General features: G+C 33.1%; 2 protein-coding genes across 2 annotated transcripts; both read left to right on the forward strand.

The window, feature by feature from the left end:
• The first annotated feature begins 5700 nt into the window (after positions 1-5700).
• Positions 5701-9466, forward strand: LOC138874152 (subtilisin-like serine-protease S). The gene is made up of 5 exons (XM_070152659.1): positions 5701-5790; positions 6647-6738; positions 6878-6924; positions 7075-7227; positions 9426-9466. The coding sequence occupies exons 1-5, from the start codon at positions 5701-5703 to the stop codon at positions 9464-9466; spliced, it is 423 nt and encodes a 140-aa protein (XP_070008760.1).
• A 39-nt stretch (positions 9467-9505) lies between these two features.
• Positions 9506-14422, forward strand: LOC104243114 (subtilisin-like serine-protease S). The gene is made up of 5 exons (XM_009798263.2): positions 9506-9626; positions 10137-10393; positions 10991-11102; positions 11963-12161; positions 13701-14422. The coding sequence occupies exons 2-5, from the start codon at positions 10380-10382 to the stop codon at positions 13994-13996; spliced, it is 621 nt and encodes a 206-aa protein (XP_009796565.1). The 5' UTR covers positions 9506-9626; positions 10137-10379; the 3' UTR covers positions 13997-14422.
• The last annotated feature ends 758 nt before the right edge of the window (positions 14423-15180 follow it).

Here is a 15180-nt window from a genome sequence, read left to right on the forward strand (position 1 = left end):
AGTAAATGGTCGGGTGAGGCCAAGTTGATGTTATTATTATGATGTGTAGCCCTGCGTGGCCTTAGATATGTATGTTTGGGCTGATGGCAGGTTTTTGATATTCATATTTATAGGGGAAACTCTGGCGAATTTTTTTTAAAAAAATAATAATTCAGAAGTTAGGTTAACCGTTAACATTCGAGGACGAATGTTCTTAAGGAGGGGAGAATGTTACACCTTGTGTATTTGGCGTTATCATGCTGTAAATGGGATAATTCGGTAGGAAGATAATTTCTATGAGATATTTAAATGATGCGATAGTTATACGTTAAGATTGGAAGTCATTTGAGTTGTGATTAAAAATTCGACAAAGATCGCGCGCAAGTTACGGGTTTAAATTTCACTGGAATTTGGATAAAATGTTGATGACTTTTTCTCTCAATATACTGGGAGTTATGGTGTGTTCTACCTACCTAATCGAAGGTCTATGAGTCTAGTTTCCAACGCAACAAACCGTTCGTTAATACGACTTCTAAGTAGAGAGATATTAACATTTTCGTACAGGGGTGCACACTGTTACGGGAACAGTGTGCCTAGTCGGGTTTAGTCAAAATTTCTTTATTTAAGTCAATTTTTAAAACAGAACCCCTGCGTTTTATCCTCTCCAAAACAGAACCAAAAACCTAGGGATTTCCTCTCAAACTTCTCCCATCCATCTAGCCAAGCATAACAACAATTTAGTCATCCTCAAGATGGAGAACACCATGGTAGCTTCGGAATCGTGAATTCTTCGGTGTTTCACTTTTCATAGCAAGACTCCGTCTTGTAATTTCGAATTTTGAGTAATTCTGGTCACATAAGGTATGATTTAACTTCCTCTTTGATCTTTGTAAACTTCTACCGTAAGAATTCTTAAGAAATAGTTGAAACCTCTATAGAAATATTCTTGATTTTTTTTAGAAACCTCTCTTAATATGGCTTGATTGTTGGGGCTGTTCTATATGATTTTATTGTGTTGTTTGGATCTGTGAAGACATGGATGGAATTCTGTTGATGAGGAGATGTAGTAAAGTAAAATTTGGTGGTGTGTTGGGGGGAAATTAATCTACAAAAGAGTCTACAAATTCATGGCCACAAGTTGTTCGCGTAAATGTCTAAATGAAGAATTATTTAAGCTATGAGCTTGAATTTGATTTTGAATGGTTTGTATTATGTAGGAAATCATTCCTAAGGCTTTTGAGGTCTTGGAAACAGTATATAACTCCATCGACAAGGTATGTAGGGCTTTCGCTATACTTTTCGGCATGACTAGAATTCGAATAAACGTTTATCGAATTGTCTCGTCGGATTCGAGTTATTTCACCTTCAACTTATAAAGATGCTTAGACCTGATCTTTTCTCATAGATTGCTTACTCTAGAGGATATCTATGAATTCTCGGATTTCCTTGTTCCTTGCTTAAAAAGAACTAGAGCCTTTTACTCGTTCTCCTTTCGACGTTCATATAAATCATGAATAAGTAACATTTACTTCAAAGGTACTCATAATACACAACTCTCATGTTCTTAGTACTTGTTGGCTCGTAGTTGAAAATTAAATATTTTTAGCCACAACCATGATAGTCGGGGAAGAATGATGATAGGCCACTTCGACTCTTCTTAGAATACGTCTTTTAAGGTTGGTTTCGCATTGCACCTATATAATTTATGATCTAGTATATGTATGTATTTACTTTCATTACCGAGCCGCATTATAGACGGCCGGGTATGACACATATTGTGTAACCACTGATCAGTTGGGATTACCGAGCTTCACGTGGCCGGGTACGATTCTACCGAGCCTTTATTATGGCCGGGTATGTTATGGATATTATAGCCCCACAGAGGGATTTATTATTATATAATGTGATATATTATAAGTAGCGATAGTGAACGACGGTGTCACGAGCATACATTTATATCCATGTTGAATTTTAGTTTCCTACCGAGGCTAGTTTCAGAATTTAAATTATCTCTATGTCTCTTCTCTTGTTAATTACATTTTTCATGTTACACTTGTCGCCCTACATATTCAGTACATATTTCGTACTGACGCATTTTTATGCGCTGTGTTCATGCCCACAGGTTCGAATAGACAGAGTGGTGTGCCTCCTCAGTAGGACCCCCAGGATCAGCGTTGGGTTTCGCACTCCACTTCTTCGGAGTTGCTGACTTTGAGTCCATAGGTACTATTACAGATGTATATGTGTGGTTTTGGGCATGTCGGGGGCTTTGTCCCACCCTGTTGAGATTGTCTTACACTCTTAGAGGCTTGCAGACTAGCGGTCATTGTATATATATATATTTTTCGTATCGCCCTATCGGCCTTCTGGATAGCTGTTATACTGTTGTTACAGCCTTGTTGGCCTAGTTTATATATATGTCGTGTTGGGCTCTTCTACCTGCAGGTTATTATATTTCGGATAATATCTCATGGTTGGTTCGCTCGGGCCTTCGGGCATCGGGTGCCAGCCACACCTCACAAGGTTGGGGTGTGACACTTTTTCCCCCTATTGCAACTCAATTGACACGAAAGTTACACAGAGTGTTTGGAACACTTTAATACTTTAGAACTTTTTAGCTGTGATACAAGATGTATAAATTGGATAAAATAACTTCAAATTCGATGATTTGCTTAGTTCATGCATATATCTTCTAAAAAGCATAATAAATATATATTTTTTTGGGTAAAATAAAGACATATTACTTAATTACCGATATATATTAGATTATGAAAGGTTTATACTTGATATTAGACATTGCAATTAAAAAAGAATTTTAAATATTTGAAAAAGAATAATCAACTTTGAGAAAATATGGTCTAGTGATTTAGATGATCTAACCACTTCTAGGTCCCAAAAAAATGAACCGAAGAAGAAGAGAACACAATTGAAAACGGTAGTGAGTAGCAAAAAAAAATACATGAATGGATCGTTGAAATAAAAACACATCCACCAAATTAGAGAAATAGAAGAGAACAAATAACCTTTTAAAAACAATTATTATCAAGTAAAAATAGTACATCAATGAAAAATCAAAAAATAAAAATACAATGTTCTAGGTCAAACAAATTATAAAAAGATAAACAACACAAAGGGGAAAAAGATTTCAATCGGATTTTATCTCCTCTATATATTAAATCGGTGGTAGTAATAACAGAAGATTTTATGAACGAAAAGGGAGATTTCTTTTGGTGAAGGACAGGTGAGAAAAGGAACGGCAAGAGAGGGCGAGACTAATTATGAAGATTAGAAGACATGACTCTTAAGAGAAAGACAGTGAGGCTAAATAAGATTAAAAGATATAATTATTGGTTTTTTAGAGCATGTTTGGAAAGTCACCTAGGAATTGGATTTGAGTGTAATTGGGTGTAATTATACAGTTTGTCATGTTTGTTTGGCCAAGTAATTACCTGGTCAGCATGGAATTGAGTGTAATTGGAGGATTGTAATTATACTCTCCAATTCTCAAGGGGGAGGGGAGAATTAGTGGTAATTACACCGTGTAATTGCAAGGTTGCTTTTTAGTTTCTTGCCTTTTTGTTTTTATTTTAATTTATTTTATTTATAAATTTTTATTTCTATTATTTTACTTTTTAATTTTAGTTTTAGTTTACTTTTTAATTTCTTTATTTTAAAATATATTTTTCTTTGTACATTTATCTTTTATTTATCTACCTTTATTTCTTGTGATTCCGTATAATTGCTTATATTTTATTATTTATTTTTTTTATTATTCTATTTTTTGAAACTACGCCTCATAATATTAGAAATAATGAGTCACTAAAAAACTTGGCATATAATGAGTGATGCAATTAAAGTGAAATTTCCTTGTTGAATGTAGTTATAAACTTATTATGTTCTCTAATCTTAAGTTGTAGTGGAACTTACTATTATTATGTTGGAATTTGACATATGTTAAATTATTATTTTTTTTGGATTTTGAAATTGTATTATTTCATGGTTCCAATTTTCTTGTTTTAATAGAATTGACTCACATTGCATGTTATTTCATTTTTTAGTTAAAATTGATAGATTAGTTTTGCCAAATATTTGAATAATGTTATGACATTATATTTATAAATATTAATTTATTTTATCAAACATGAATTCCATGATGTTCTTACAAAACATATGTTTTTTTACATTTTGTAAGTATCTAAACTAAATATTGTTAATTTGGAAAATATATACAATATATTTTTACAATATTAGTTATAAATATATGATTACTATTAATGTATATTCACGAAAAAAATATATATCTTAAATACCAAATATAATACTATCATTTATACTTATAAAAATTTATGCATATATTTATTATATTAATTTTTAAATTTTAATAATTACTTCATTTAAAATTTAATTTAACTGTGTAATTACATTTGTGCAACCAAACAGTAAACTTGTAATTGCACTGTAATTACACTATGACAAACAAATAGATCGTCGTAATTACACAGCTGTGTAATTACTACCCTAGTAATTACACCAATTCCAATTACCTGGTGGCTTTCCAAACAGATCCTTAAAAGCAAATATATGAAAAAATGAGGAATATATATATATATACACATAGCAAAAAACAATATAAAAAACAATGGAAACATAACAATAGGTATCAATAATTTCAAAATCCTTCCTCTGCATCATAAAAAGATTAACAGCCATTATATATATGATCACAGTCATTATGTGCATCATAAAAAGAAAAATTACATATGCTAATTTCTTCAAGTATTCTCCAAAAGTAACGCGAAATTAGAAAAGTTGAAAGATTTAAAGAGATATGTACCAAAATCATGTCGAAGCAGCACTTCATTGTAGAGAAGTTCAAGACACACAATTGATGTCCGGTGACATCACGAAGAAAGTATTTCACTGAAAATGAAGAAAGTATTACTTACAAAAGAAACAACACAAAGTTAAATGAAAACAATTGAAATAAGAATATAAAAAATTAACACGTAATTCCAACAAGTTGTGAAAGATTCCGTAGGACTTTGAAGTAGAATGCAAAATTGGAAGGCGGTTGGGAATTTTCTTTTTCTTAATAGCAAGTGAATTTAAGGACTTTTTTTATATGTAGAAATGAACGATTTGTTTCCGATCTCTAATGACGTTTTGCATTCGTGAACGTTTTGTTATTAAAGGACTTGGTGTGTAACAGTTATTTCCTTAACCTTAATTAGTGGGGAGGTGCATTTTCAATTAATTAATGAGGTAAAAATTAAAATAGGAGAAAAATTCAAGAAAAGGAGAAAAAAGATAAATATGATTCCTAACTATTGAGACATCCCACATCACTCTTTCATATCCCTCATATATATATATATATAGATTAGGACATATGGAATAATAGTTCTAACAACTGTATAAAAAATAACACAAGATATACTATATTTTAAGATTTTAAAATTATCAATGTTAATATAAAAATAATGGTCAAACGCTCTATTTTCTGTTTAAGTATAATTCATAAACTATGTTTTTGATAATTATGACTAATAATGGAGTTTAAGTTATAGTCAAATTGCGATTACTTCATACCATATTACTGATATAACATGTAAAAATGACCTGATAGTGTAAAAATTTGACGATATATATAACTTAAACTCTAATAATAAAAGCTTACTTCTTCCACCATATTCATTCGCATATTTCAATTTTTACGGTAAAATGAAGACGCTTTCTATCTTGGGTCTTCTTTTCTGCATTCAATTGGTTTCTTCTTTTCTTGCTACTAATGGAGGGGTGGATCATCACAAGGTTATTACCTTCTTCTTTCTTATGAAATTTTCATGCACGTTAAATAACAAAAGGGCAACCGGTGCATAAAATATTCTGTGTTCACTCTCGGTTCGAAGAAGGGTCGCAACCCAAAGGGTGTCATGTAGACAACCTACCTAGATACAAACATCATTGGTTGATGCACGTTAAACAACAACAGTTCAAAAACAATCGGCACGTTAGAAAAAAGAATAAAAGCTAAACTAGTTTTTTCCCTTTTCTTGTTGTGTTTTCTTTTTCTGTAACCAGTTACAGAATTGGTTGCTAAAAGGTATGCGGAATTTTTCGCCAAAATTTACGACAGATATGGACGGAATATCAGTCGTAATTATTATTAAAAATTGAAAAATATATTTTTATGCATTTTTTGACCGATTCCGTCAGAATTTCCGACTACTTTTTTCGGTCGGAATATTTCGGCCCGAAATGGGCCTTTTTTAGTAGTGTTATAAACTATATTGATAGTGTAGATAATTGTTATAAAGTTAGTACGTAAAACTTAAAAGTTTAAACCCTTTCTCTAAATTGTATATTTTTTAGGCCTCATAAAAGAGATATGAGACATAAAGCAATTCAATATATTAGACACGGTATATATATATATATATATATATATATATATATATATATATATATATATATATATATATATATATATTTTTTTTTTTTTCTTTCTAAAATTATTAAATTTGTTACCTATAATTTCAAAAAGTATAACAAATTTAGTGTTGATTAAAAACTTTAAATATTGAAGCCACCAAATTCAACTCTTGGATCTAATCATAAATAGGTTTTCTAATTATGTTGTTGTTTTTTCTTCTTCTTAATTTTGTAGCAATACATTGTCTACATGGGCAAGCACTCATTTCTGAACGAGCAATCAGTAATTGATTCTAACCATGATATATTAGCCTCTGTAATTGGAAGGTAAATTTCATATTAATTTTCTGTTTTATTTTTAATTTTTTTCTTAGTTAAAATATAATTAACAAATTGTATTTTTTTATTTTTCAAATATACATCATGCTCGTAATGCTATTATTCACCACTATCACAAAACTTTTAGAGGATTTTCTGCAATGCTTACACCTAAGCAGGCAGCTGAAATCTCAAGTAAGTTTCTTTAGCATGTCTTTTATTTATAAAAAAATATAATTAATGAATTTAAATTATATGCATGACGTCATAAAACGACACATTATCTATAGTTTTGTACTAGAAGTTAAATAATATATTTATTACTATATGTTTTTATAATTAAAGGAAAAGAGTCTGTTGCTGCTGTTTTCGAGAGTAAAACGTATTACCTTCAAAATACGAGATCTTGGGACTTTTTGGGTGCCCCAGCCAATAGTATATTTGGTGCTACTGCTATTCAAGGAGACTACGAAGTAATTGTTGGTGATATTGATTCTGGTATGTATTTATATATGCCATATTTAATTTGTTCTGCTTAATTTGTCTAAATTATAATGTTCATCGTTTTAAAGAACTATAAAGGACAACCCTATGCACAAGGTATTTTACGTTCACGCAAGGTCGAGGGAAGAACCACACCCTTGGGACGTGATATAGACAACTTATCCTAATGAAAGCATTAGTGGCTGTTTTCATAGAATTTTAAAGAACTATGTCATAACATGATTATTTTCATCTTTTAACAGGAATTTGGCCCGAGGCACCTAGTTTTAGCGCGGAAGGACTTGGACCCGTGCCATCATGATGGAGGGGTGGATGTTGGGATGACGATGTTCAATGCACTCGGTAAGAAATTAATACTGTCTTCGGTTCATATTATCTGTCTTTTGAAATTTCCGCACACAATCATCGTTTAATATTATTTGTCTTTTAAGATTTTCATGCACTATATATCTTGTAAGTATTTGATACCTTTAGTAATATAGGAGTCGGACGGATTTACATGGTGACACCGCTTCGTCGAAAATTTTTACTATTTATATATATAAAAATAATAAGTAAAACAGAAATACAAGATAAAACTATTAAAAGTGACACCGCTTGCAACAAAATATCTTAGTAGTGTAGTGGTTGTTAACTTGTGAGAGGTCTTGGGTTCAAACTCCTTTGGCTCCACAAAATATTTTTTGACTGTTACGGCTTTTTTACCAAAAATAGTGACACCACTTATGAAAAATCCTGTGTACTCCACTGATAGGAGTATTTGTCTAAACTATCCTTTATCTCTCTTAAACATCTAACTTAATATTTATATACCAATTGGAGCAATATGTGTGAATTCCCCCCCCCCCCTCCACACACACAAATACACACACAAAAAAAAACCTAAAATGCTCCTATATGGGAGTATTATTTTTCTAAAATGTCATATTTTTAAATTAATTTTAATTTGCCAAAACGACTAATGTTAAGACATGATAAAAGTACCATTTTCACGTGTCTTTAAAAAGTGAAAGATGTTTAATAATATTATATACATAGTGTGGGTATGCATGTGTGATTAGGGGCGAAGCTATGCTTGGTCAAGTGATCGAACAAGCTTCGCCGAAAAATTATATTGTGTATAGGCTAAAATGTTACTTATTATTAATCAAAAAATAGATTTTCAACACCCTTATTATCAAAATATTGAATTTTATGGCTTCCCTAGTATATGTGATTCATCCAAAATTTTGACTAAGAAATTTAATCCTCACATTTTATACTACACCAAAAGAACTTATATTCCTATTTCATTTGTGTATGCAGTAAAATTATTGGTGCTCGTTATTATTATCAAGGATTTGAGAAGGCGCAAGGCCGCCTATAAGTTCATTAAATCATCGATATTACATGTCTGCCCGTGATGATTTTGGTCACGGTACACACACGGCGTCTACCGCCGTGGGAGCACCGGTGTCGTTAAACGACGGCACCGGCGACATTATGAGAGGGGGAGCCCCAAAAGCAAGATTAGCTACTTACAAAGCATGTTGACTCTATTGGTGCAATTGTTCTGACGAACCCAGTAACTTTTTGCTGAGATCATGTATTTGCATTAGAAAATTTAATGTATAAATACTTAATTGCGAACCCTGTAACTAATGAGTTATGAGTACGGTTACAAGTTCAGAAACCCATAAACTTTAAATTCTGACTCCGTCTCTGAACACAGCTCATCTCAATGCATTTAAAGTTAGGCTGATTTTTAGCTCAAATTGATCCATGAGTAACTTTGCTAGAATATCTTAAAAAACATTTGTTTTATTTGATAGGTTATATATAACAATAAGAAAACAAACATATTAATTAAAGCTTGTTTAGAGTTGGAGGGATTAGGCTATGCCAAATTTTATCCCTTTTTGACTCAACCCGTCTCAGCCCCATGCCAACTCAACCTATTTTGACCTTTCCAATATCAACCCCTACCCCCACCCCACCCCACCCCACACATAGATGGGGTTATAAAATATATTCCCTCGTTTTCAATTAATGTCATGTAGTCATACCTCAAAATGGAGTTTAAGAAAGACATGGACTTTTAAAGCTTGTGATCGTAAATATATTGGTATAATATTTGTGTTCCTATAATACTTATGAGACTTGTAGTCCTAAACGTGTCATAATATTTGTGGGACATCTTCTGACTTTAACAGACATATCAATGTTAACTTATGCCATAGGTGATGGAAATTAAATTTTTTCTCCTTTGGATTTTTCTTTTCTTCATTTTGATTTTTTTTTTGCCGACTTTAATTTTAGGGTTATGCACGCAATATTAATTAGATGACTGGTTATGCAAACCTTGTTGTTGCAAAAGATGCAGCAATTGGTAATGCCTATATTGACAAAGCAAGGTAATTAACTTTATTTTTTTTTGTTATGTTAAATATTTACACCGAGAACACAACCATTCTCCTATCCCTGCGTGAACGCAGAATGTTTTGTGTATTGGTTTGTCCTTTTATATTAAATATTTACACCGTGAATGCGGCCCTTCTCCTGACCCTGCGGTGAATGCGAGATGCTTTGTGCACCGGGCTGTCTTTTTTATGTTAAATATTTACACCATGAATGCGGCCCTTCTTCTGACTCTGCGTGAAACGCGGGATGGTTCGTGCACCGATTACCCTTTTTATGTTAAATACTTACACTGTGAAAGCAGTCCTTCTCATGACCCTGCGGTGAACGCGTAATACTTTGTGTACCGGACTGGCCTTTTTATGTTAAATATTTACACCGTGAGCGCAACCCTTTTCTTGATCCTATGTGAACACGGAATACCTCATGAATCAAACTGCTCCTTTTTGTGTTAAATATTTACACCGTGTGGTATTCTTTCTAATAACTAATATTTTTTTTTCTAGCTCTTGCAATGATGCAGATGCATTGGATTATAATTTGATTTATGGAAAGATTGTGGTTTGCACAACAACGGATATTCATGATATTTGGGGCAGTTCAAAGGATGATAAAGCGTAAATGTACGCCAAAAAGGGGGAGTTGGTGTTATAGTTATTGATGGAGGTGGTACTAAGGAAATTGGTTTGTCTTATGATATTCCTTTGGCTACAATTACTCCCTCAGAAGGTGAAAAGCTTTTTGCATACATGAAATCATCAAAGTAAGTCATATAACACTAAAATCTTTCATTTTAATTTACATTAGTCTTTGCTTTTTGAACATATATTAAAATCTTGAACATCCTTTGCCGATGTGGCCACATAGGCTAAGAGGTGGACTTACCTTAGGGTAGGGGGTCACCAGCCTTGGGCAATTTTACAAAAATGTGTGTATCTATGTATATATATCTTAAATAATATGTATATATTTTTATTGACACTCGAGCCTCAAAGCTTAGGTAGCTGCATTGGCCGATTTGGGAGAGGGAAGGGGAGACAACTTGACTTTTAGTGCATTGTCTGTGTTTGATTCCCATTCCAGCATTTGCTCAAATTTTATTCGATAGTGGTACCCCCGCCACTTTCAAATCCTGGTCCGACTCTGCATAGGCTCAAGGGTAATTAGTTGAACACCATGATTAGACATAGGTCAATATTAGTTGTTATATATGTATATATTAAAATTTTGAGTACTTCTTAAATTAAGCATCCTTAGCGAAATTTCTGACTTCGTCATTATTTTAGAGTCGCTAAGAATTATCACACTACTAACTTATTAATGGTTTGAATTTATGATATGTTTTTGAATGTATACACAGTCGACCTTTTGCTATCATTTTAAGAACATCAGTTCAACAGCCTACACAACATGAGCCAACTGTGGCATATTTCTCTTCAAGAGGACCTGGTAGTGCCCCTGGGATCATTAAGGTACTTTTTTTTTCCTTTTAAAATATTCATTTCTTTTTTATAAAAATATTTTGTATCTAGGGGCGGAGTTACGGTACTGCGTACCAATACTACAGGATCAGACAATATATTTGTACTAGAAAATTAACCATACCGTCAAATCTCTCTATAACAGTCTCTTTTGTTCCGATATTTTTTAGCTACTATAGTGAAATGTTGTTATAGAAAATATATATTATAACATAATATGAAAAATTGGTTCCAAAGAAAACTTGGCCGTGCTTTTCGCTCTTTTTCTCTTACATAACTTAGATGGAGGAGATAGTAAGCAAGACTTTCCACGCGACGTTTTTCCATTTTACTGAATGGAATTCAATGAATTAGATCTATAAGAACCGCAAAGCTTTTGAGTCCAAAATGAATCATTTAGAGCTCCAATTTCTAGTCCATTCTATTTTCTTTTGGTGTTCGATCATGGAATTTCTTTGTTTCTGTATTTTCGGAGTTATAGTGAAGTGTTGTTATCAGTGGCGAAGCTAGAAATATTTCCAAGGGTGTTCAGACTTGAAAGAACTAAAAACAATTCCCGACAAAGGGTGTTCAATATATTTTTACACATCTAAAATAAATATTTTACTTATATACACAGTGTAATTTTTCGTTATATTCCGGTGACCACCCTTATACAAAGGTGGCTTTGCCCCTGGTTGTTATAGAAGATGACATTATATAGAGGTCCGACTATATATGAATAAATATTTAATTACGAATCGAGTTACTTTAATGTGTTCGATGGATTTGCAGCAAGTTCAAAACTCATAAACTTCAAATTCTGGCTCCGCCTCTGTTAAATCGAAGTGCTGACACTAGTTTTGTTATAGCCTGATTTAGCAGCACCAGGAAGAAACATTTTAGCAGCTTGGCCTCCTTTTGAAAAGGCGAGAGCAGACTCGATATTCTATGATATAATGTCAGGAACTTCAATGGCAACTCCTCATGTTACTGGTGTGGCTGCACTTCTAAAAGCTCTTTATCCTCATTGGAGTCCAGCTGAAATAAAATCTGCATTGATGACAACAGGTATGTATTCTTTACTAATGTTAAAAAACAAGTTTCAAGTAGTTGACAAGCTCTTACTCGGCACGGCTCGAATCAAAATTAGTCGGGCTCGTAAGTTTCGGATTCCTAATACTTGAAGCAAAAAAAAAATGGATATGATAGACTAAACTTGACTTTTTAAGTTTAACTATCCGATATTGCTATTGGCATGAGACGAGTTTAAATGGGCGAGTCAAAAAGGATTCATATGGCCGATTCCAATTATTTTGGGATTAAGGAGTAGTTATTACGGAAATATACACGGTATAGCCGGCTCCACAAAATGTATATTTTGCATATATTAATATATAATGTATGTATTTTATATAGAATAAGTATATATTTTTCCTAAATCTGGATACAACAACAACAACAACAACAACAACAACAACCCAGTATAATCCCACTTAGTGGGGTCTGGGAAGTGTAATGTGTACGCAAACCTTACCCCTACCCTGGGGTAGAGAGGCTGTTTCCAAATAGACCCCCGACATCCTTCCCTCCAAGAACTTCCCACCTTGCTATTTGGAAGACTCGAACTCACAACCTCTTGGTTGGAAGTGAAGATTGCTTACCATCAGAGCAACCTTTCTTGTCTGGATAGCGGTTGTAATTATTTTTAGCCATCTGGCCAAATGTATTAAAAGCCCTTGTTGTTATTATTTTTGTAACCACTCGAAATTTGAAGCTCACTGGCCTGATGCATGCCATATAGGCCCACTATGGCATGCATCAGGTGTTGGGAATAAACCCCGTAAAAATAGTATTCACGGTATTAGTGATAAACGCAGAACACTAAGTTATGGTTAAATCAGTAAGAATAGAAATGCAGCAATAATGACACCAAGATTTTACGTGGAAACCCTTCTGAATAAGGGAAAAAACCACGGCCAAGAAGAGCAACTGATATCACTATAGCGAGGAATTTTACACTGTGTAGTAACGAGTATAAAATACTCCTAAGACCACTACACCCTCAAAAGAAATAAACACTCTTTTGCTTTTTCCACTTCACTACAATATCTCTCACACTCTATTTTTCTTCACAAACTATTTTCTTATAGTTTATGGAATACCTTGCTCTCTCTTTTCTCTCTTTGTTGGTGTGTAGAAATAAGAGTTAAAGCTCTCCTTTTATAGCTAAAACCTCACTCTCTAAAGCCTACAATATTTGACAATTTACACACCCTTTTCATAATTTCAACAAAGTTGGCTACCAAACCAAACCAAGTCAATAAAATTGGCTACCAAATTATACAAATTCAACAAGGTTGGCTACCAAACCAAACCAAGTAACAAAATTGGCTATCAAATCATTTGAATGAGATGGACACCATATCATCAGGCCAGCGAGCTTTTGTTAAGGGTAGAGGGATTCCGACCATTCTATCGCACCCTTTCATAGTGCGAAACTTGTTTATTAACTTAAACAATTCCTTTGAAAATTCTTTTTCATGATTTTGAAATTCTAAGGTTGGTGTCTCATATTTGATCTTTAACAATATGATTTGTCTTATGCAGCTTATAACTTGGACAATGCTAAGAATCCAATACAAACAGATTCAGGGAATGTTATTGCAACACCTTATGACATTGGTTCAGGTTTATTGAACCCAAATGCTGCACTAAATCCAGGCCTGGTTTATGATTTCAACATGGAAGATATAGTTTCCTATCTATGTTCTAGTGCTGTTGGACAGTTGGAATCACTCAAAGAACATTACAAGGTTTATTGGGATATCAAATTGAGTGCTCTAATAATAATCACCTTGCACATTATGATCTTAACTACCCCTCGATCGAAGTTTCAAATTTGAGAAATCAGACGATATCGGTTTATCGTACAGTCACTTATCGAAGAAAATATGACGATCCTATTGATTTTCAAGTCGAGATAGAAAATCCTGAAGGAATTTCAATACAAGTGAAGCCGAGTACCGTAAGCTTTCAACGCGATGGAAGTAAAGCAACGTTCCGAGTGGACATCACTCCTTTGCAACCATTAAACAAGGATGTTTTTGGAAGCTATACTTGGTTTAATAATGTTCATAGGGTTAGAAGTCCTGTTGCTGTACAAGCTCAAAGTACATACTTCTGAAAACTTTAGTTTTTAGCAGTTTAGGGTTAATAGGATTATAGTCTTGGTTCTTAGTATACCATATCTAGAATGTAGTTTAGAATACTTTACACCAGGGGTGTTCAAATCGAACCGGAAAATCGCACCAAACCGAAAAACCAAACCAAACCGATTAAAAAATTTGACTAGGTTTGGTTTGACTTGGTTTGGTATTGAGTAAAATAATCCGAACCAAACCGACATATAAATATATAAATTTTATTTATATTTTTAAGACTTTATAGTGAATTTTCTTTAGAAAATGTAGAAATATTTGGGATCCTCTCATGTATTAACTTTGAAAGCGTAAATTAACGAAAAATTATTGTTAGACGACTAAGAAAATAACTATCATGTGTTACTAAAAAATTTCTCCCATTAGAATATTTTAATAGATCATATGTTTGTCATTTTTTTCCATATTTACGAAACATATATTCACTTATCAAAGTTTTATCTATAATTTTAACAAAGTAAGATTGAAATAATATTCATGTAACAAAAAACACCTGAAAACCCGAAAAACTCGACAAAACCGAACCAATCCAAACCAATATAGTTGGTTTGGTTTGGTTTTGATAAAAACTGAACCAACCCGGTCCATGTACACCCCTACTTTACACACTATTTCTGATTAATTCCAACTTTGGATTTAGTTTCTACTTTGTCTTTCATTGAGATCATCTTTGTCGAGATTTTTCCTTCGAAAGCTCCACTGTTCTGAATAGTGAGAAAGACTTTTTGAAATTCGATCATATCGATCGAGAATCTCATCATTTGTTAGGTGGGCTAACTGACCGACCGAGCTGGGGTAGGCGTCCCACGGCAGGGATTCTTGCTTTTCATGAATGTGTCTCCCCCTCTGCTTATTTGAGTTTTACCCGC

This window comes from Nicotiana sylvestris, chromosome 7 (assembly GCF_000393655.2).
Source record: "Nicotiana sylvestris chromosome 7, ASM39365v2, whole genome shotgun sequence".
NCBI classification, from domain to species: Eukaryota; Viridiplantae; Streptophyta; class Magnoliopsida; order Solanales; family Solanaceae; genus Nicotiana; species Nicotiana sylvestris.